At 37.1% G+C, this 24,941-nt stretch overlaps 1 protein-coding gene across 1 annotated transcript; it reads left to right on the top strand.

The window, feature by feature from the left end:
- The first annotated feature begins 1,590 nt into the window (after window positions 1–1,590).
- On the top strand, window positions 1,591–23,221 carry GluProRS (Glutamyl-prolyl-tRNA synthetase). Its single transcript, XM_067092953.1, has 6 exons — window positions 1,591–1,772; window positions 7,849–8,021; window positions 11,346–11,502; window positions 11,874–11,956; window positions 15,503–15,754; window positions 18,811–23,221. Exons 1-6 carry the CDS (start codon window positions 1,736–1,738, stop codon window positions 22,894–22,896), a joined length of 4,788 nt encoding a protein of 1,595 aa, XP_066949054.1. The 5' UTR covers window positions 1,591–1,735; the 3' UTR covers window positions 22,897–23,221.
- Window positions 23,222–24,941: the final 1,720 nt, after the last annotated feature.

Raw genomic sequence — 24,941 nt, 5'->3', positions numbered from 1 at the left:
TTTCTTAGTATTTCTGTCCTTTAATTCACATTATAAATGGATATACCAACTTTGTCCACAAGTATGACATATTCTCCCAAGCTCAGTTATTTTGCCGTTTCATCCACTCTTGTAAATATAGCAGTTTACATACTATGTTTTGATTAACGACCTCAAATTCTTCCAGTTGTCTGATTCATGACATCCGATTTCTGAATTTCTCTTCAGTTTCTTCCGCATTCCTGAGTTATAAGTTTAAACGAATATGAAATGTTACCGCATTAGCAACTCCCAGAGGAAACAAGAAATAAAAATCCTCTACCGAGTCAACAATATGAGACAAAGACAACTGATCCCCAACTAGCTTGAGCTGATCAGTGTTGTATGTAGCTTTTAGCTGCCGTAGATTTTCTGCTGCGTTAATAAGTTTTACAGGAAGAAAGAAAAGATAATAATTCTCTGAGTTTATTTAATTTATTTCCTAACATTTTTTACTATATAAAACAAATGTATTTCAGTTATCAGCGTAGCTTTTCATAATTACTTGAAGCCTTAAACATGCCGTCAAATTCATGCTGAGACAAGCGGACGAAAGAATCCTTTTGCACTAGTATTTAAACATTATATTACCTCATATATTGCAGTAATCTTATCTATAGTTTTAAGAAACAGCAAGAATTCACAGCAGACGGTTCCAGCGGATTTAGAGTTTTGATCAATAATTAAGCACGACTTAAAAAAAGGGCATGAAAGAGAAATTACACATTATGCAATAACCAAGGCAAGAATTTGCAGGCAAATAAGTAACAAAGGAAATAAGAGTAGGTGTAATAATATACTCAAGCATAAAATGGACACAGCAATGCATTTACAACTCAAATTTATGTATTCTCGTCTATGAATTCAGTGCGTTTTGTAGATTTGCGATATAGTTTAATTAATTGTCTGTTACTTAAATCTCGCCTTTTGACAACACAATAAAATAACAATGTACGCCAAATGGTGACAGTAGTACATTTCTTACAATTGATAATGAGAAACTGTTTGACAAAGAAATGTAGCTCATTTTGTAGCTTTCAACTGTCAATTATGGAATGGAATGGAGTGGAATATAAAATTTGCGCCAAAGGCCAGGCGCCAAGAGCTGAAAAGAAAATTCAGAGTAGAAGGGTTTTAAGAGTGAAACAGGAGGAAAACCCAACCCTTGCACTATGAAACAATTGTTAGGAGAGGGTGGAAAGTTAGGTAGAAGAGGCTACGAACAGAGGTACAGTAACAGGGATGAAAGGGGCTGAAAGGACGCTATAAATAACCTTAAATAATACCTACAGCGCAACTGTCAATTATGCACCACGTGAAGTCCAGCGTGTGTATGTATCTGCACGTTTCGTATGCATCGGTAAGAATTTTTGTGTTTACCTACCAAAATTATTACTGTATATAGATATTATCCACATATCTACTGCAAAAAGATAGTACTGACGACTAGCAGTGAATATGAAGACAACTCGGTTCAAATTCTTAAGGTTTTCAGATTGAGAGTGGCAAGATGGCAGCCCACGGTGTCACCATGTGTTTGTCAGGTGTAGCAACCAGTTAGATCGGTGCCATGTCACTCTACCGTAGTTTCCGGTCGAAGCACCGTTTTCTATAATGAGAACTTGCGGTCTGTCAATTCCGTAACAAGGTCCACTTTCATCTCGGGAAAGTGGTGGTACGTGTGTGGTACCGCTTGCACACTAGATTCGGGTAAAAAATGAAAGTAATCGGATCGAAGACGGACCCACCACTTGGTAAGCAATATATTGGTGGCCTTTGTGTATTGTTTATTTTAGTCATTTCTGGCGAGATTGCCATGTCGATGGAGGCTGGTGGACCGTATGCCCATCGAGACCAGCTTAGCCCAAACCGAACCTTTCCGGTCCCACACGCCCTGTGATTCATAGCTTCTTGTTGCTTTCTGTCTGCTTTTCTGTTTGTCTTTCTGTCTGTCTGTCAAGTGTCTTTTGTGTAGAGTATTGTATCGTCATTCTTCATGCAAATCACACCCGCTTGTTTATTCAATCCCAACTTCAGTAGATGATGTAAACCCTAGTAATTATGTCGTGGGAGGGGGCGGGCGGTCGACCTAGGTCAATCAGGACTTATGAGTTGGGAAAGCAAGATTCGAGTGACAGAAGACGAACAGCAAGTGGCGAATATAGCCATGGCTAGTCCAGTGGGTCATGTGTTCAGTTAGGTTACTAGCCTAGTAGGCTGGCTGTCTGTTACTGCTTATTCTCCCTTTCCCTAGGGGGGGTCCCACTCTGCTGAAGGCTCTCTTTCTCTCTGTGAGAGTTCGGGAAGATTAGGCTGTATTATTTTCGGCCGTGAACCTGTTAGGCCGTCACAACTCTAGACCATATGAAATTTAAGCCATAAGACATGGCGTACCAGCTCGGTTATTGTTTGAACAGCCACCTCCCGCTTTATAATTTATATTTGTCAAGTCACATCCAAAATTTCTTCTCAATACATAACCTTGTAGCAAATGTCTAATAGCAGGGAAAAATAAGGAGTATTAAGACAATACAGTTATTTAGGCCGTTTGCCAGTTTAGTTTGTTAGGTTGGTATTTTTAGGTTCTTTTACTACCTTATCATCAGGAAAAATCCAAAACACCTTTGGGAAATCTTGAGACCCCTCCTCGGGATCAAAGTATTATGTACAGTTAACTGTTTGTTTGGATGTTATGGGTATCAGGACCTCTCTAATGGTGACGGAACTCAGAGGTTTTTGTAATGCTGACATTCAGAGGTTTTTTTCATGCATCCACACTGTCATCCACACTGTCACGCAGAAAAAGGAAAATTATTTAGTATGGTAAAAAAATATGCACATGGCAATCAGACTAGGCAGCCTACTGGTAGTCATGGTTAGCCTTAGAACTGGAGCTTATGCCAGCACAAGGCTGACTTAATGTGAAACTACCAGAAGACCAATTCCCATTGTACAGTTGGCTAGTATTTGTACCCCAACCTAAGCTAAGACATCAGGTCCTAATCCCGTTCCATCCTCCCCCCTCCCCCATGCACATATACACACTAAGGCCCTCATTAGCCTGAACTTTGCAAATAAGGTTGAGTGTGGTTACAAAGTTTCATCTTTACCTTCCCTTTCGTAACCTAACATAGGAGGCCATCCCTATGCTCGTGGGTTAATCCTCCCATCTCCCTTTGCCTTAAGCTGTATATTTAGCTAAAAAAATTTATTTTGATAGCTTGTTTTCAGGGTTGCACCATTACATTGTAGCCTATCGTGGTAAATATTAGGGTAAAACTTGAAATTACTGCCATGGCATTGTTCCCGCCAGTCACTGACTGGAATATTTACCGCCTTTTGTCCATGGTTTTGTTTATGTTTTGTCTTTTGTTTATGTTTATGGTATTTACTGTCATTGTTTTATGTTTTATGTACAACCCCAAGGGGCTGGTAGGCCACTAAACATGATTCCCTTTTAGCATGTAAACTGGAAGTTGCCAAACCTAGAAGGGTGTGGTTAGTAGTTTTCAAGTTTTACCAATATTACATTTAATCCTTTAATGCAGAACCTGTTAGTGACAGTGCCTTGAAACGTCGCATTTTGTAGAATGACCCAAAATATAGGGATGCAGTATACCTAACATAGTGTTATCTTACTGAATGGGGAATTAACCCCCTGGATTCCCCACCTTATCCTGATATTGGTTGTGTAGGGTAAATCAAAGAAACAAAGTGTGAAATGATGGTTAAATCTTGAAGAAATTGCATTTGAATGCATACTTTGGTTGGGAAATTTTTACTTTAAGCCATAGTTGCATTTTAGATTTGAAAATATTATTTTCCTGTGTTTTAATGTTTGCTTTGAATGTATCTGACATTCATATTGACTAAAATTGTGAGGGAGAATGGTGGCAAAGCAGGGTTTTTTGGGGTGGAAAATGCAGAACAAGTGTTAGATACATGGCTGTATTTAACTTGACCTAACCTAGGGTGTCAGATCCTTTCCTAGCTTGGGTGATGAAGCCCTCCTGGATCTCCCTAGCCTATAATCTAACCTAGGACTGTGACCTAACGTCACCTAGCCTAGTCCATGTGGTGCTTACCTGGCCAGGGGTTTTGCCTCCTTTCCCTTGGACACCCTCTACCTAACCTAACCAAAAGTAATGTAAATTAAAATGAATAGGGTTGTGACGTAACCCAATGAGACCTACCCAGATCTAACTTTAGATCACCAGACCCATATTTACCTAGTGTATTGTGTGTCTTTGAAAACTTTGAAATAACCTTACCTTAACCAGAATCACAACTTACAAAAGTATCATGGGGGATGTTAGAATACATCCACGTTTGTTCCTGTGGAAATACAAACCATTTTCTTTCATATAGGAGTATCCATAAGTGTGAGCTGGCACTGTTCATTGAAAACCTGGTTACAAGGTAACCAAAGGTAAGAGATGGGGTGAGTGGGATGATAATATAACATGAAAGTAAAACAGTATAAATCAATTCAGCAAGTTAATATCAGTTTCATTACCACTACTGTACCTTTATCTTAAACACTTCTGTAACAGCCTATTTGACTTCTGCAGATGGATACTGTGAGTGTAACAATTATCCTAGGTCAATAGTTCACACATGCACAGTTTGTATTTCATGAAGGGTAATACAATATGGTAACAACTGATAAGAAAGTTGCTGTATAAAAATACATTAATGGTCATAAAACCTTGGTAGGCTATGGGTAAACATAGGTAGGCTACCTAGCTACTGAATTGTGTCGTTTACAAAGAGAAAAAGGAAGGGTTAAATATTTCTTTCAAAGTATTTAATTGCAATTATAGGGAAAAAAAGGTAGATACTGTATTTGCCTTTTTCATAAAGTTTCAAGTTTAAAGTGTGGTAGGTGTAGTTTGTAAGCATATTGAGTATTTATAGTTATGTGGTATTGACAAGGTTAGGTGAGGAAGGCCATGGAGTTGCCTTGGACACCCCTACATCTTTTTACTTCCCTTATCCAGATTTCACCATTAGCTGACAGGCCCTGGCTCTGTTAATCCAGATAGTTGAAGGATTGAGGTACCAGTGTACCTAGTATGGGGAAACTTGAGGAAAATTTCAAAGTATTACACAGATGGAAGAGCCAGTTGATAAAGTTTTGATTAGAAGAAGGTTGCCTGAAGGTGCACCTTATCGTTGTCTGTCTGAAACAAATTAGGATATTAGGTAGTTTCAGGTGGAAAGTTGTGGGCTTATATATATAGCTGTGGCTAGGTAATGTAATAAGTGGGGAAATGAATGAGCTGGTGTTGAGTTTGGGAGTGTGCAAAATTGAAAAATAGGTCACTTAGTATGGATTGGTATAGGTATAGCCTAAGTGGGATAATCCCCATGGGGGTTAGTGTCATCAGTGCACCTCATGTAGTTGACTGTAGGCATTACTTAAGGTTCTTTGCAGCATCCCTTTGACCTGTACGTACAGGTTCTTTGCAGCATCCCTTCGACCTGTAGGTACTTCCTATCATATTCTCTTCCATCTTATTTTCACCCTCTCCTAACAATTGCTTCATAGTGCAGCTGTGAAGTTTTCCTCCTGTTACACGTTGAAAACCTTTCTACATAATCTCAGTTTTCTTTTTAGTGCTGAATGACCTCATAGGTCCCAGTGCCTTGCCTTTGGCCAAAATTCTACACTCCATTCCTAGGTGGGATAATGAAATCAGAGTTTGGTGAAGGAAATGAGATTTTTTTTTTAGATGCATTTGTATGACAGAAGAGGAAATCTTTTATGTACATATGCACAAGAGGGTGAGTGAAGGCATGGACAAAGTTAGTTATAAAATTGGGATGTAATAATTGAAAGGTAAATCTCTGAAGGCATTTTAGAGAGAAATAAGTTGTATTGGAGGAAAATGAATATATTGATAGTTAATTGAGCAAGTCTATTTTAGAGTAGTGTATGTAGATTAATTGATTTGTGGATATTACAACTGGCATCACAGTAATGTATGTAGAAAAACAGATATCAGTATGTAATTTTAGAATGCTTGGAAATTCACGGTTAAGACTATAAGGATGGTAATCAGTGGGTTTCAGCTTGAAAAGACGAGGTAATGATGGGATTGTAAGCAAAATGTTACAGTATGGTTGTGATTTTGTGAATGACCATTTATATAATAAAGGTAACTGTATGTAACACTTCTTAGTACACTGTTTATCAAGAGAATATTTTTTTATATCATAATAAAAATTTTGTCAAGAAAGCAAGACGTAATAGATGGCTTACTAGTGGAAGAGCAGATTGGAATGTGTTTATAAAACAGTTGAGTGAGGAAATTTTAGAATAAAGGAGAAACTTATGGTGCAATTGCCAAAGGCAGTATTAATTATGAAAGAGTATAAAGATGGGAGAGGGACTGGTTTGGTATAAAAGTGGATCACAGACAAGGGTTTATAGTGTCTCCTTGGCTGCTTGATATTTGTATGAATGGAGAAAAGTCAGGGAAAGGAAAGTTATGTAGGTACAGTGTTGTAACTAAAGTGATTTTTCTCTGAAAAAAGTACTGTATTTGTTATGTGCAGGTGACAGTGTGAAAAGAAACTGCAGATAAAAGTTTTAGTGTGTGCAAGGACAGAAAATCGAAATTGAATATTAAGAGCAGTGTAATGAAGTAGATTATCATAGAAGGTGGATTAATGAGTGTTAATATGGGTGATGGAAGATTAGTGTGGTTGATTCCTACAGGTACAGTTTATAGAAGGTAATGGATTTTGGTAGAATAAAAGCATAAGTAAATCACGTAATAGTTGAGGCAAGAGATGCCATTGCAAAAGATTTTGAAAATAAGGTATGATCTTGGAAATCAACATTAGACTGTATAGGCTAAATGGATTGTTGAGCTAATTCTCTTTTGTAAATGTTGAATTCAAGTTAGAGAAAAATAATGGAAATTGTTGAAATGAATTGCTTGAATAGTATATGAAGAGTAAGAAGGGTTGAAATACACCAAAGATGTAGTAAAAAGAGTAGAATAGCTAAGGTGAAAAATGGATAAACCTGTTCTGTGATGGTTTGGTCATAATTAGGGAATGGAGGAGGATTAGTAAGTGATATTTAAATTTAGAAGTTTTGGGAAGGAGGACAGTGTTGTCATATCAGTGTAAGGTAGCATGTGCCTGGATAGGTAGAAGTGTAGGACTAAACATGATTGAATGACTAATATTGCATTAGCATGTCCCATCTAAAAACCCATTTTTTAGTGGGTTACTGCTGAATTCTAATGCGCAAACTGAAAATGAAAATAGCATGGAGGATTTTTAATTGAAATTAAGGTTGCATTGCTGCTATTCACACCAGAAACTTTTGATAAGTTAGGATTTATGCAGAGGTAAATCACCATTGTATCATGCTCATATGGAAAAGTTCCTTTATTACAGTTTATACCATAATCTGGTGAAACTTTTGGCAACACAAGATAAGTCTTCTCAAGCTGATTTCTTGGCATGTTAATTTTTTGTATCGGGGTACTTTGAACTCTAGTTTTTGAAGAATGTGTGTGATATGAGTTGTTGGAGCACATAATATATTTTCTTATCAGTTTTCAGCATTTCCAATGTGTGAAGTTGAAGTGGCTACAATTTTTGTTTTTTATTTGTCTTCGTGAATATTTTTGGGAGTTGCCATTCAGTCCGACACCAAGTCTGGACCCTACTAAAATTGAGCAAGTGGTTCTGTTTATTTAAACCCAAACAATAACAATGCTTTTTTCATCATGTCAGTTAGAAGTGGACAGATGCTAATACAACTGAAACACTAGTATGTATTGTACTTACCACACATTTTATTTTCAGGTGCTGCCATTGTGTGTGCCAAGGCTGGAATCCCAGTTGAATGGGGTAAAGATACAAGTTTAGCCCTTAGTGAGACCTTTAGTGTTACATCCTCTCACGGCATATCACGGCACGTGGCACGAGTTAACCCTTCTCTGGACCTCTACCCATCTCATATTCTTCAGAGGACTGAGGTTTGTAGAAAAATATACAGTAAGCATTTCCAGTGTTCAGAGAAAGTAAAAGCCTCATTGTTTTCAGGCCTACACTTACAGCTTCACCATAATTGGATGTCTCATTCTTTCCATTTTCTTATATCTTTTGCTGTATTTTTGTGACTGCCTGCATGAGTACCAGTCTCCCATGAATTACATGTTGCGTTCAATGTACATTCCATTCCATTCCATTCCATTCCATTCCAATTTGTTCACTTAAGACCAGGAGGCCCCTACTGCACTTGCCAGACCCACTAATAACACACAGCCTCACTCTGCATACTTCAGTGCACCTTGACAGAGTGATGTTTATTCTCTTCTTAGGATATGCTGGTTGTGCTTTTATTTTTGCCACTTTGTTGTCAATTTTCATTCTTATAATTCATTTTTAATAGCTTTCTTCATTTTGAAGTGGGCTGGGCGTGTGCAGTGTTAGATACCATTTGATTAATTGGGTTTGTATTGAAAGCTGTATTTTATTATGGAAACAGTTTTTCTATGATTCCTTGTGCTGTATATCTATTGTTTTAACTGTGCCACTTAAATGTTTACAGCTGATGATTATTTAATTTTTTCACCCTTATCACTTACTGTATCTCTCTTTCCCAACCACTGAACAAAACAGTTTTCTGCTGCTTCTCCCTTTGTGATATGGTCTCCCCAATGCATTCAAGTCATGAATATGTATTTCATATTGATAAGCTATCAGATTTTTCATCTTTGGTGATTCCCAGGACCTCTGTTAACTGAAGCACAGTCTTACGTGTCATAAATTTTTCCCTTGTTTAAGAATAGAATACTTTTGTAATTGTAATTCTGGATTCCTTTTTGACTTCATCCAGGCAGTTGTTGTTCCATTTTATTATATACAGTATCTCCTCCTGGATGTGCCCTTTCACTTTTAGCTCCTCTCATATATACAGGCACCAAAATTGTACTCCGTATAAGCAGAGCAATCCTGATTATGTGACACCATCCATTACATTAATTACTACATCATACCAACCTTGTAGGGGGGTAGTACCATCAATGCACCTCATGCTGTACACTTCAGGCATAACTTGGGGTTCTTTGCAGTGTCCCTTCAGCCCCTAGCTGCAACCCCTTTCATTCCTTCTACTGTACCTCTGTTCATATTCTCTTTTATTTTCCACCCTTTTCTAACAGTTGATTCATAGTGCAACTGTGAGGTTTTCCTCCTGTTACACCTTTCAAACCTTTTACAGTCAGTTTCCATTTCAGTGCTGAATGAGAGCTGAATGACCTCATGGTTCCAGCACTTGCCGTTTGGCCTAAATTCTATATTCTATTCTGCACCATGCCAGTGTCATTATGGTTGCTCACCTGCCTTTCTGGCCACCATATTCTTGTTGTTTATTATTATTATTCATTTTCATTTTTTCATACTTTCTTCTTAAAAATTGCATACATCTTTCTGAGATTCTATTAGAATCAGGTTCAAGGCCTTCCATTATTACTGTACACTAAAAAATAAAGAGCTCATTGCTGATCCTGGATGGACATGAAAATTTTAGCTTAAATTCTTTTGATAGGTTCAAGATCTTTTATGGTACAGTATCATTCCATTATGCCCATCAAACTTTGTCTCAACACTGTTGAATGCAAAAATGATCAAGGTATATAATGTTAACTTTGCTGGTAATCCTGGATGGACATGAAATGTTTGGTTTTTCCATAGCTTTAAATTGTATTCTTAAATGATAGTCTCTTTGTAACATAGATTAAGTTGATTGTACAGTGATTTTTATATTAAGATAAAAATTCAATGTGTATTGTAGTGCTCATCAATAGATAATGAAATTTAGATTCAGATAGACAGACATTTATGTATATGAGCCATGGAGGCTGTCATCCTTTGCAAAACAAGTAGCTTTCTTTGTCTAGTTGCCCTGTTTTACATTGCTAGGAAGAATTTGAGTTTATTGCATTGTTTCTGTTTGTAAAACAAGCGATGATTGATGAAGAGATATTCAATCCTATGTCAGGCAATTCAATAAGCCTGTAACTTCGGGACAGTGCACCATGTGTTCATAATGCTTTTTCGTAAATTATGTACTTATTTGATAATTACTGTGGTAGAGAAAAAAAGTTTTCAACCCTATCATGAATAGGTCATATTCCATGCATTTTATTTCATTTACTGCATGGCTGTGTGCAATTCTAGTATGAGCCAAAAATCACTGTGGTTCGTGTGATTAACATGAGTCACAATAGTGACATGCTCCAGTCAGTTAGCCAAATTGAAGGGAGGGATATGGAGTTGCCCCAGTGGCTGCATACAACTGAAAAACAGGTGCTTTTACAGTAGTTCAGTGTTTATGTAAACTTCATTAAATTAATGTTAACCAATGGTAGATTTAAGGAAGTTCGCTAGTTTAACATTGAATCAATCCCAAAAAAAAAAAAATTTTTGTAGCTTGGAGAAAATTTTCCAGATGTTTCTGTTATAACATCTTTGCTAATATACTATGACGTTGTTACATTTGTTTCATAATGCTTTACTCATTTTGAGTACTGTGAATGTTATCTGTAAAAAAGTGAAAATGAATAATGCCCTGCAGTAAACAGTGACTTGTGTATTGAAAAAAAATGGGTGACTTACACACTAGTCATTTGCAAGGCTAGGTATCTCCCTCTTTTTCCCTCTCTTCCTATTCTGGAGTAGTCTTTTGATTGTCTAGATACTCTCTCTTTAGTTATATGATGAAGGAATCTTTTACGTGTTAAAAAAGAATATGGTGTTTATGTCCATGAAAATTGTGATATAGAATCTGAAAGGTTTTTTGCTGTTGAAATTCTTGATTTTGTGTACACTTGTGTAAGGTTTTAATGAGGCTGCATAATTCTAATGAAAACCAAAATCTGCCACCAGTAGGGAGGGTTGGTTAATTGATTAGGTATTATATGGTGTCATGGATGCTGGTTACTGGTAGTGTTTTGTTATTAAGTAGTTTAGTGAGAAATTTACATATTGTTTTGCTATAAATGCATAATTTAATGTAAACCCGTTTTAAAAGGGAAATTTCATTTGAAGTGACATTAGTGCTTTAAGGATAAAACATTCTTTGCCCAAGAAAGCTCATAAAGCCATAACTAAGTATGTATGGCCTGTTACAGAATAGACACTTTTGGCAAGATTTCATCAAGGGTGTAGAGAGAAAAAAATCTTTGCTTGAGTATAAGGCACACAGGGTTTTTAGTACTCCTTTGATTTTATATTTTTAGACATTTAGTATGTAAAAGTATAATATTGCAGATCTCAGACAGAATTTCTTTTGGTAGGTTGATCATTGGTTGTCAGTGGCTTCAGGTCCTTTGACTTGTGGAGGAGACTTGGGAGCAACACTTGGTCAGTTGAATAAAGCTTTAGCCCCTTCAACTGTATTAGTGGGCAGCAGTGTGACAGTTGCTGACTATGAAGTGTTTGCTGCTCTCTACCGTAAGTATGATGGCTAGTAATTGTTATTTGTTGAATGTTACAGATTTTAATTTTGATTTAAAATTAAATAGAATCATTAATAAGATAAGTTTAGATTAAGTTGAGGTTATATTACAGTTGAAGTAGAATTACAAATTCATGTGCAATGCATGCTCAGATATTGAAGAAAATTTTGGAAGGCAGAAATTTAATGTAAAAATGTATGATTTTGATAGTGTAAACTTCATTGAGTTACTGCTGCATAGAAATCTGTTACCTGAACGTGTTTTGCCAAAGTCAGATTTCATCTTATTATGCTTCATGGAACATTAGATATATATATATGAATCAGATTTTGATATTACTAAAGCTTTATTTTTCCTTTACAATAGGGAATGCAGCATGGCATGCTCTATTAAGCAGCAATAAAGCCCCTTCACATGCTTTACGCTGGTACAATTTTATGGAAACTCAGGTAAGCTAAATGGCTGCTTTGTTTTACTCTTTTAAAGAATTGTTTGTCATTTTAATGTGTTGAAGGTGTGTGGGACAGGCAGTTATGTGCTCTTTTCTAGGCGCAGACATGAGAGGAGACAAAGGGTAACACAAGGAATCGAACCTTGGGAGAAGTGATGGACATTCCTTGTGAAAGGAAGGAAGGCTACAGGTGTCAGAGGAAAATATATGGAAACTTCACTGTTGTATCAAAAGGAAAGAAACATTGCTCTCTTTAATGTATGTGATATTGTATTATGATTGACAGCCACCTAGAAAGAAGATGGGATCATTTGGAATGGAATAGAAAGCAAAATAGTATCAATAGAAAACCAGTTGGAGAGGGAAAGGAAATCGAAATTAGCAGCTGCTGTTTCAGTAGGATAATTGCCCTTTTATGTTCTTAGTGAGGGCTCATGTAAATAATAGTAAATTATCAGGTTGATACCCCAACGAATGAATATGATTTTCTAAGTTTAAAAAGTGACTGCTTCAAGAGAAGTCTGAAGCAGTTTAAACCCAAAACAGTGATAAAGGAGAGTATTAATGATTCATAGCAAATAAATTCATCTTTGTGAATATTAGTAGGATTCCAGTCCTCAGGAGGAAAGAATAGAGTACAGTATTATGTTTCATAAAGATATCAGACAGAAGAAAGGTCCTGAAACTGAGTTAAAAGATGAGCCAAACTGTTAAATTATTAGAAAGTTTGGACAACTTGCATGGCAGGAACATTCCTTCTTTGCACCTCCCACCCTCTGCTTGGCTTCCCTTGTCTTCTCCTCTCCTCATAGTTATCTGTGTCCTCTTTCCTATCTGTACTCCGCTGGTATGAAGGCTGTCATCTATTTTCTTCAGTTGCCTTGTAGTAGCCATAATTATACCTCCATATCTATCTTGACAGCTTTCTAATGTCACATTACTTGCTTATGCTACCATTGCATACCGCCTCCTGTTGGACTGCATGTATGATTCTGTATTGCACCATTTTCTGCATACCTCTCCTTGATAGTATGTCTGAGTTTCATGTTTTTATTTATTTTTACTGTCTGGCACCTCATCTCCCTTTCTATCAGCTCATAGCTTAGCAGTCTCTTCTGTTTCCAGGTTGTTTTGATGCAATCCTTATCCTTGTATTGGATAGACTATTTTACAACAAAATCTGATTTCAGCCTTTTTTGCTATGTTTTGTCATCAACTTTTCCCCATGCTTCTTAATCATTATTGAGCTAATTTAAATATTGAATCTGGCAAAATTACAGCCTCATCTAGAACAATAGTAAGAAATTCACAGTTATCCATATTCAAATACCAAAGGCAAATGTTAAATGAAGTAATTGATCTGTTACCCAATTTCCTTAAGTGATTGTAACTACTATTATGTAAGTTATTTGTAAGAAATAGCTGGGTTTGCTTTTTAGGAGTGTGATGAGTGAAGGGAATAAGGGGTTTCTACTAATTTTTGTATATATTCCTCATATCTCTATGAAGGGTCTTTCTATCAAGCAGTTTATTTATGGCTTGCTTGTGCTTCCAGTTTTTGTATCTTCATACAGTATAGAACAACTGATATCTTTGTGTCCCATGCATTATTATGTAAATTTAATTTTTGTGATCTCATCTATTTTGATTATATTATTCCAAGTGTAATTGTCTTATTTATGGATTGTGCAAAAAACTAGCATATATGAGAACTGCTTTCCTACTATTACAAAATTGTTAGAAGAGTTTGGGACCGACAATGGCCTATCCAAGGTTGGGTTATGTGCTGAGCATATCTTTGCACATTTGTATTATCTGTCAGAGTATTATGCAGATACCTCTAAACATCGTAGGACAGTAGAACACTAGGAAGCCCTTCAATTTTTCTAACAATCACTTTTTGTTCACCTAGTTCGGTTTTCCTTCCACAAATAATATGGAGCTGATACCAGTGTTTTCCAGCCCGAGAAGAACCCTAAAAAGAGTTCAGAGGTCTGGTTAAACAACTCGTTTATAACTAACTAAATATCAGTGTTGAGATATGTTGAATCACTGCACAAATAGGCATCAAGGGAAATTACAACTAAACTGGGTCAACTATATCTGGTTTGGTCAGTGGTTCTTTACCATATATAAATCCTTTCAGCCTTAGTAATGTCACTAGTCAGCCCTGTGAGAGCTAAATAAACTGGATCAGTGATCTAGTTGAACTACTAAATGGCATCCTTTTGTAGAACAGTGAATGATATTAATTGAATTAGAAATTTCACCCAAATGTTGCATTTGGATGGTTTCAATTCCAAATAGAATAAGGATACCATATTGAAGTACAGTAATGTTATTGTGTCTTTGAATTCGTTATACGTATAAAATTGTTGTGACTTGTGTAATTTGTGAAAATCCATTCGATCCAATCCCGGAATGCTGCAATGCAAACTCGTTCTTACAAGTAATAATATTTTATATGATAGATTTTTCAGCCATTACTGAATATCAAGTTTGGAGAAAAAATTTCTGAAGAAAAGTTTGTTTGAAAATTCCTCAGTTTCAGTTTTACCTTTTCAGTTGTAATTTAACAAAATACATCATATTTGTTGATAACAGAAACTTCAGACTAGCCCTAAAGGGCTTAGGTTTAACTTAGTGAGCTGAATAAACTGTTTCATATTAATACTACTAGTATTACAAATAGTGAAAATAAATAGCCTTCATGAATGGTACTGGATTACAAAATTAGTTTAGTATGCCAGTGTATGTTTTCACTTACTTTGTAGTAGTTCTTGAAGATAAATCCTGTCCAGTAAAATATTTTGAAACTTTTCTGTCAGATTTATTTTGAAGTTTTAAATCAGATTATTTTTTAAGATCATCATAAAAATTTTTGATAAAAATAGATCTTATAAAGCAAAAAGATTGAAATTGCACATGAAAGTAACATTATACATAAGTGTAGTATGATCTGTATTGTTTTTTTTCAGTTTCATTGTCATACCATGATTCGTGTACAGGCAGTTCGGTTTTGACGGGTGTATACGTATAACAACGATTTTAATTATCAGAAAAGTTTAAAATATATCAAAACGGAGAATAATCAGATGAAGGTTTTGATGAAAAATGATAAAAATGCAGTTTACATCGTTTTCAATGCACCCAAAAATGATTTTTACGATTTTCGACGATTTTCGGTTCTGACCATGGCGTAAAACGGAACCCCGTCGTAAACGGGGACTGCCTGTATATAAAAAATTTTGTTTTAAAAAATATCAGGAGTCAGATGGTATGATAAAGTTCCAAGTGATACAATAAGTATGTTGTTTTTGAGATGATGATTTCGGAGAGAATAGAAGGTGATATCAGATGGGCTCTAGGAAGGGAGGTTAGAGATGAGGTGAGATTCAGGGAAGATAAAGCATAGGACAGACATTAGTAGCAGAATTTCACAGAGACCCTTTGCGGTGCAGATCGTTGGAGTTGATGATGATTATTTTTTCATAAGAGACTCATAGTTGAAGTAAAATAATGCAGTAATGTATAATTTTTTTAGGTTGCTGATATTTTGTCTGCTCTTCCTGGAGATGTTCGTTCCATGCTTAAACCATCTGTTAAATCAAGAGATTCACCAGAAAAATCTGCTAGTGGAGGTAAAAAGTTGGAAGAAGGTGGAAAATTTGTTGAGCTTCCCGGCGCTAAGATGGGTGAAGTTGTGGTGCGTTTTCCTCCTGAGGCAAGTGGCTACCTACACATTGGTCATGCTAAAGCAGCCCTTCTCAACCAGTACTATCAAGAGAAATTTAAGGTAAGTTTGTGTCAAAGATTAGCTTATAGTGAAAAAGGGTGTTTATTTTTATTTTTTGCCAAGTTTTACCATCAATTTTTGTGTTCAGCATACAGAGGCCAAGAGTGTTCATTGTCTTGGACTTTTTCACAGTACACCTCTTGGTCTCCTTACTGGTGGGAAAGATTTGGCTCAAGGAGGAGAAAGGTAAAGACGATATAATCAGTGTCTTCAGGTATTTCCTCTTTCCTGCTTCATGTAACATTTGTAAGGTTGTGGATCATGCTTGTTCCTCTTGTTCATAAGTTCATGGCAAAAACTCAAAGCCCATCTGTCCGTGACAAGAGATATGGGCCTTTTCCAAACTTACGCCTTTGAGGTTGTAGATGGGGCCCAAGGTGAGATGTTGTCCAGGCCAAGTTTACAATACTGTCTGTACAAGTGGGCACAAGGAAGGGAGGATCCAAGAACACCTCATTCTGACTTTGGGTGATTGTAAAATAGGTGTACAAGATATCTGGCAAGGAGGATATTGTCACAGGTGCTGAGGTCAAATGTTTGGTAGTACCAAATCACCTTTGCATCGCTCTCTGAGGAATGTTATCCTCAAGCCCTTGGTTACTTTTACGGGGAGTGGAACTAGTGGTGCTTATCTTGGGACAGCATGATATGCTGTCTTCCATGCTGCTTTTCCCTTCCCACACCAGAAATCTGGAGTTTTAATTTTCCAGACTGTGACGACAAATAAACTATACTCTGGGACAGGACTCTACCAGGATGCACAGGTTGTTACAGAAGACATCCTTCCTCTGATCACATACCTAACTAGGATGTTGATCTATTTTGGTGGGAGATCAACACCAGTCATATTTTCTCTACAATATCTCCTACCAAGAAGTGTCTCCATTCAAAAGACAGAAGTTTATATTCTCTTTGGAACAAGTTGCAGATTTTTAAGGTAATTTCCATTTTTCCCAGATACGGTATACAAACCTACCTAAATTCTTTTTATCAGAATACCACCTGTAACCCTCCCTGCATTTGTCCATGTTGCTGAAGGAGAAAATAGTGATGTTTACGTTGTGATTGGGTCAGTCCCCCCACCTTCTCACTTCCTTGCTACTAGTTAATTGTCTTGTTACCAAGCTTCAGTGACTGGACCAACTTTCAACAAGGTTATGGCCTATTTGAAACTCGCCTGGTATGTACATATAGGAAATATGCAAATTATTTTGAGTATTGACGTTTTATTTACCTAGCTCTTTCCCTCAGTTTCATCCATGCTACAGCTACTCTCTTTCTAAATGCTCTCCCAGTTTGTGCTTCATAGTTAGTGCTTTTTGTAACTGAAGACCTGTCCATCTATTGCAACAGGGTTCTCAACTGCCCTCTCTTCTCCATTTACTTTTATAATGCAATTTTGGCATAGAAAATCTATTACTGTATGTGAATTTTGCTATTTTGTCCACCATTTGTGACACCACCTATTACACCCTGTGTAAGTATAGAGTTGATCCCCATGCCTTTCCCATGTCAACAACATGGCCACTTTCTTGATTGTACTTTTTTCTTTACTCCCTTTTCAATCATCAGAAGCTTTGTTTTGGTCATGAATTATTTATGTTGGATTTTAAAAATTAAGTGATGCAGGAAATCATGCACAAACTACTGCATAGGGACAAAGAAATTCACTGAAGAGAGACGAATATGTGTGCATGATGATGCTGTAATTTAATTGAATAAGAACTGTTTGGAGTTTCATAAAATGATTTTTATTATGGTTTTCTTGGAAGCTACCAAAAGCATGACTGCAGTAGAAGTAAAAAAGCAACAAAAAAAGAGAAAAGTAACCTCTCTGTGTTCTAAGTCTTTGGAGCACTAAGCACTCTATGTCTCAACTAAGCTTAAGCGTTGCAACATTTTGGTATCGTACTTAGAATTACCATTTTTTTTAATATTTGTGATACAGGCAGGAACATTGAATCTTACCAGAATAATCCCTGAATTGCATTTTCATGTGATTCTGATTGTACTATAGGAAGAGATTACAGTCAGCCTTTTAGTTTCCAAATGGCTATGTTTCCCACCTTTCCTCCCTTAAGAAAACTTCAGTGATGCGGCGCACTGACAGCACCACCCCCCTACGGGGCTGAGATTTTGTAGATAATCCATAGACAAGTATTGCATGCTATGTAGGACGAGATAGTTATCTGTGAGATATTTTACTGTTTCTTGGAATAATTCATTCTGAAGTACCAATAAATTTAGTATTGGTAATAAAGAGGCTGGAAAATTTGTGTAAGGTAGCTTTTATTATTGGGTGTTAGCACTAAGTAAGGTTGAAGAGTTGTTCCTTGTCGTAATTTTTAAGGATTCTGATCATAAGAGATCGGTTTCATTTCCCATATGTGCTAGGCATTACTGAAGGGTGTTTATAATTTACTTTGTCTGTAGTTGCACCCACTTATTTTTGTCTTTACATTTATATGTGCTCCCTTTCTTCCATCTTGCTTTTGACCTATTCTCTCTTCACTATCTGAGTCTTTGTATCTTTTTTGGTCAATTAATGGCCTTTTAGACTTAATGCTCATAGTATTAATAACTAGGAGCACTTGATGTGTGTCTACCACAAAGAGCAGTAGAACTGTGTTATTATCTTTGATCTCACCAGAAGTAAGGTTGCATATTGTAATTTAGACAAGAATCAGTATGTACCTTAGCAACTTTCTCCTCCCAGATGGGACCTTACTTTTGTCCTCTGCAGTTTCAGAGTGTCTCTCTTATGATCCTCTTAAGCAGGATGCACCTCAGAATTTATTGAAAAAAACAGCCAGGTTTTTTCTCACCACTTAGAATATTATATCTTTTGTGGACAGGTATTTACAGGAGTCAAAACTTTGAACCAAACGTCAAGGCTACGACATTGGTTTTTATATGTGAAACAAAATTTTATATAAAACCATTCTTCTATGAATTTAAAAAATTGTTAGCTGTTTTTTTGCATCATTTCAGGATAGGTTGGTTATGCGATTTGATGTTAAAAAATTTAGCTTTTTTTTTTTTTTGCGTCATTTCAGGGTAGATTGGTTATGCGATTTGATGATACAAATCCTGCCAAAGAGAATCTTGAATTTGAGAAGGTAATTTTGGAAGATCTGAAGCTCCTGGAGGTAAAGCCTGACATCTTTACTCATACATCTGACCATTTTGATCTCATGCTGGAGAAGTGTGAGCAGCTCATTAGGCAAGGTTTTGCCTATTGTGATGATACTGATGCAGAAAGCATGAAGAAGGAGCGTGAAGAAAGGAAAGAGGGTAAGAATTATCACAACACAGTAGAAAAGAACCTCTCAATGTGGGAAGAGATGAAGGCAGGGACAGCTTTTGGGCAAACATGCTGTGTTCGTGCCAAGATAGATATGAAGAGTGACAATGGCTGTATGAGGGATCCTACTATATACCGCTGCAAGGATGAGCCACATGTGAGAACAGGAACAAAATATAAGGTTTATCCCACATATGATTTTGCATGCCCAATAGTTGATAGCATAGAGGGTGTGACCCATGCCTTGAGAACTACTGAATATCATGATCGAGATGATCAGTACTACTGGTTCATTGAGAAAATGGGTCTAAGAACATTACACATTTATGAATATTCCAGGCTGAATATGAATAACACAGTGTTGTCAAAGCGTAAACTGACATGGTTTGTAGACGAGGGACTTGTGGATGGATGGGATGACCCTAGGTTTCCAACAGTTAGAGGAATTCTGCGACGTGGCATGACAGTAGAAGGACTGAAAGATTTTATTGTCGCTCAAGGATCATCACGTTCAGTTGTTAACATGGAATGGGATAAAATCTGGGCATTTAATAAGAAAGTCATTGATCGTATAGCACCACGTTTCACAGCACTCGAAGGTGACCTAATCCCTGTTTGCATAGTTGGTGCCAAGGAAGAAGCAACAACTGCCCAAAAACATCCTAAAGACCCATCAATTGGAGAAAAGGTTGTCTGGCGTGCACCACGTGTCTTCATTGAGGCAGTTGATGCTGCAGATTTGAAGGAAGGTGAAAATGCTACTTTCATTAACTGGGGTAATATTATGATCAAGAAAATCAACAAAGTTAATGGTAAAATAGAATCTGTTGATGCAGAACCTAATTTAGACAATACTGATTTTAAGAAAACTTTGAAAATTACCTGGCTTGCTGACACTACTAATGCCCCCTTTACCCCAGTTATATGTGTCTACTTTGACAATCTTATCAACAAAGGTGTTTTAGGCAAGGATGAAAATTTCAAAGATTTTATTGGTCATAATACTAGGGCTGAAGTAAAAATGGTAGGAGATACACAACTGCAAACTCTGGCTGAAGGAGACATTATCCAGCTGCAAAGGAAGGGTTATTTCCGTGTAGATGAAGCTTACAAGCCTGTTGGGCTTAGCACATGTAAGGAAAAACCCATCATTTTATTCTCTATTCCTGATGGACATCAAAAGGAAAGTCCCACAAGCAGCTCTGTTAAGAAGTTAGCTGGTATGAGTGATAAGGAAAAAGCAAAGAGTGCCCAAGGTAAGAAGGCTGAAAAAAGCCCTCAGGATGAAGCTAAGCCTATTGTAGGATCTAGTAATGCAGGACAAGATTTGCTAGATAAAATAAAGGTACAAGGTGACAAAATCCGCCAGCTGAAGAATGATAAAGCAGACAAAAATGTTGTAATGGCTGAGGTAGAGGTATTGAAGCAACTTAAAAAGGACTTCCAAACAGCAACAGGAATTGAGTGGAAACCTGATGTAGTGCTCCCTGCATCAAATGTGTCAGTTGAAACGGTTTCTACAACAAGTGGAAGTAAGGTTGAAGATATTCATTCAAAAATTAAGGTGCAAGGAAATAAAGTGAGAGACCTCAAGAGCAATAAGGCAGATAAAGACACTGTGAAACAACAAGTTGACATCCTGTTAGAGTTGAAGAAGCAGTTTAAAGCTGTAACAAATGTAGAATGGAAACCTGATATTGATATTTCACAGTTTACAAATTCACAGCAGTCCCCTGCTGCATCTAGTGCAGTTGGAGGAGTGGCCACTGGAAACCTAGTACAAGAAATTCATAATAAGATCAAGAAACAAGGTGATGAAGTAAGAGCATTGAAAACCAGCAGTGCTGATAAAGATATTGTGAAGAAAGCTGTAGATGTCCTTCTAGACCTTAAAAAACAGTTTAAAGATGCAACAAATGTTGATTGGAAACCAGATATTGACATCACTCCATTGTGCGAGTCATCAAAACAAGGTGCAAGATCAGTAGCTGGAACTTCTCCTTTGGATATCCATAATAAAATCAAGAATCAAGGGGATGAGGTTAGAAGTCTCAAAGCAAGTAAAGCTGATAAAGAGATAATTAAACAAGCAGTAGATGTTCTTCTTGCTTTGAAAAAGGAGTTCAAGGATTGTACTAATGTGGAATGGAAACCAGATATTGATGTGTCACAATTTTCAGAATCTGCGAGTGTTCCGGCTGGAACTTCAGTTACAGCCACAGCAGGCAATGCGGCTAATAAAACAACCTCTAAAGGGAGAGATAAGAAATCGAAGGAGAAATCCCCTACAAAGGGGGAAGCAAAACAGGATGAGGGTGGTGCTAAGAAGCAAACTAGGCTGGGACTAGAAGCTAAAAAGGAAGAGAATCTGGCTGATTGGTATTCACAGGTTATCACTAAAGCTGAAATGATTGAGTACTACAATGTTTCTGGTTGCTATATTCTGAGACCGTGGTCTTACTTCATTTGGGAATTTATCAGGGAATTTTTAGACAAGAAGATAAAAAGTTTAGGTGTTGAAAATGCTTATTTCCCAATATTTGTTGCTCGTGAGGCCTTAGAGAAAGAAAAGACCCACATTGCTGATTTTTCACCTGAAGTTGCTTGGGTTACAAAGTCTGGTTCAAGTGACATGGCTGAACCTGTTGCTATTCGTCCTACTTCAGAAACTGTAATGTATCCAGCAGTTGCTAAGTGGGTTCAGTCTCATAGGGATTTGCCTCTGAAATTGAATCAGTGGAATAATGTTGTACGATGGGAATTCAAGCAGCCAACACCTTTCCTGAGAACTCGTGAATTCTTGTGGCAGGAGGGTCACTCAACCTTTGCCAATAAACCAGAGGCAGAAGAAGAAGTATACCAGATTCTTGAATTCTATGAACAGGTCTATGAAAATCTTCTAGCTGTTCCCGTAGTCAAGGGAAGAAAGACTGAGAAAGAAAAATTTGCTGGTGGTGACTATACAACAACAGTGGAGGCTTTTATCTCTGCAAGTGGTCGAGGAATTCAGGGTGCAACCTCTCACCACCTTGGGCAGAATTTCTCCAAGATGTTTGAAATTATATTTGAAGACCCAGAAACCCAACAAAAGCAGTACTGCTACCAGAATAGTTGGGGCCTAACTACTAGAACCATTGGAGTTATGGTCATGGTACATGGTGACAACAAGGGCTTGGTGTTACCTCCACGTGTTGCTACAATCCAGGCAGTAGTTATACCTGTAGGAATTACTGTAAAAACAACAGAGCAAGAGAGAGCAGATATTTATAATGCTTGTAGTAAATTAACAGAAGAGCTTAAAGCTTGTGGAGTCCGAGCACGTAGTGATCTTCGAGATAACGTGACACCTGCTTGGAAATTCAATCATTGGGAATTGAAAGGTGTTCCTCTGAGACTTGAACTTGGTCCTCGTGAAGTAGCTGCAGGACAGGTGTTTGCAGTTAGGAGGGATAGTGGAGAAAAGCAAGCTTTGGCTCAAAAGAATGCTGCAACTGAGATACCAGCCCTTTTAAATGTTATCCATGACAGCATGTTGGCAAATGCACGCACTGATCTAGAGAAACATAAGGTTGTAGTAAAGGCATGGAAGGAGTTTACTGATAATCTTGATCAGGGTAATATTATGTTGGCTCCTTTCTGTGGCCAGGAAGCTTGTGAGGATGCCATCAAGAAAGACTCTGCACGTGAAGAGGCAGCTGAACCAGGGGCTCCTGCAATGGGAGCCAAAGGTCTTTGCATACCTTTTGTTCAGCCTGGTGATGTCAAAGGTCTTTCTTGTATTCATCCATCATGCAGTGCCAAGCCACAGTATTATACACTGTTTGGTCGTTCATATTAAAGTGATGCAACCTTCAAGATTTTTTTGTTAACTGGGTTTATTTACCATGTTAAATAGATATTCAGGATGTGTAGTTGCAGGATCAATTGGTTATGAAGGGTTTGAATGGTGGTGTTTATTTAATTTCGTACATATTTGTTTGTAAACTTTTGTAGTGGTCTGGTTAACAAATGAATATTGTTTATTTAATGTTTTTATACAACTGATTATCAATTTTATAAATTGGGGGAATAGTATTATGCACTTGTTTGATGCCATAAAGTAACAGATGTATTAACACATGAAAGTGAATTATAACGCTATCAATAAATTTTATTTGAGTGAATCCTCTTTTGAATTTCCTCTTACTCTTTCAACAACAATGACTTGGTATTGTCTTTTAGTCAAGATTTGTATGTTAATGTAAAAATAGATGGAACCCACTGGACATGTTTTGAATGGAAAATGGTGAAGGTGCCTGATTGGAAGTTGATTTAGAGGTGATATCTCCAAGGCTAAAAAATTAGCTACTATCAGTGCCTTTCGAAGGAACGTCCATTTAACAGAAAAGACAATGAGTGAATGGTTGAAAGCATGACAACACTGGTTAGAAAACTACAAAAAGATTGCCAAAATTGATTAGCTAAACATAATAGGTAAGACACCATAGTGTTTGCTAAGGCAAAGAACCAGGCAAGACAATAGTATACATTGGCCTTGGAAAATATAACGTTAAAATCTAAATATATGCCGTATGTAGAAAGGAAAATGAAGCTGCTCCACTGAAGTGCCACATGGATAATTCAGTTGGCAGAACTTTCTCCAAATACTTAAAACCATGCCACAAAATGAACAGCAACCAAAGATGGCCTGTCTCTAGATCAAGCAACCCTAATTAGGGCACCATTACATACCAAAATGTGCTGAATGTGGGCAAAAACATTATGCTAGGCCCATTCTACAAGCTAAGAGTGACCACCAAAAAATCTGAATTGAAAGTAAACGTACAAAGGAAAAATTAATAATCTTGAGGAAAAATATTACAAATCGGAGCATTCAAACAAAAAAATAGTTTCCCACATTATGTAAGGGGTCTTCAGTAACTAAAAATCAGAGGAATCTGTGAACCCTTAGCAAGTAATATAATATCCACCGAAAGGTTTGTGAACCCTCAACAAGCAATATAATATCCACCGAATGTTACAGTAGTAATAATAGTAGTACTTATCTACATCCCTACTTGGGGTCGCTGTTTTTATGAGCCTTTTCAAACTGTCTATCCCATCTCCTTCATTAGACTGTTTTTTCTCGTCTTTTTAATGCAATCACTCCATCTTCTCATAGACATAGACCCTTCTCTAGTGCATGTTTCTAGCTCTTCCATTTCCACGATCTCTTGTAGCATGCCGCTAATTATCCCCCCCTCCTCATCGAGATTGAAATGGTCTGGGCATCTGATGCGAAGGGTTGATGATAGGCAACATGTCAAAGAGGTGATTATGGAAATGGAAGTGCTAGGGACACGCCCAAGACACGCCTGAGAGTAGATCAAAAGACTACACGCAGAAGGTATGAGAGGCAAAGGAATAGACGAGGGGAGCACACAACACAGAGAAAGCTGGAAGAGACGCATTAAAAACAGCAACCCTGGCTAGAATAATAATAATAATAATATGCACTTCTCTCAGAAATACAAAGTTTATGAACTGAAAATTACAAAACGTATGAGATGACACCTGTGTTCTCAGTCATCAAAACAACACAGAGAGAAAAAATAAATTTTCACAGATTAAGACGCTAATAGTTAGCATTTCATATCGAAGATGAAGAGCAAGATCTAATGAAAATATTTTAAATATTTCCAACTTATGAAAACTGTTTCCTGGCATCCAATAGAAATATCTTCAGCATTCAACAATGTTCTTGTGATCCGTCAAATGTATCAGTGAAAATTAAAGGTTACTTTAATTACCAACACTATTCTCATATGAGAGCTTCACAAACAAGAGAACTCAGAAACGCCAACGATACTGCACTTATGCAATATATTACTTAGAAACTGGGAG

Source organism: Macrobrachium rosenbergii, chromosome 49, assembly GCF_040412425.1.
Source record: "Macrobrachium rosenbergii isolate ZJJX-2024 chromosome 49, ASM4041242v1, whole genome shotgun sequence".
Classification (NCBI taxonomy): domain Eukaryota; kingdom Metazoa; phylum Arthropoda; class Malacostraca; order Decapoda; family Palaemonidae; genus Macrobrachium; species Macrobrachium rosenbergii.
The sequence above is the reverse complement of the archived record's forward strand: the minus strand, read 5'-3'. Positions and strand labels throughout refer to the sequence as shown.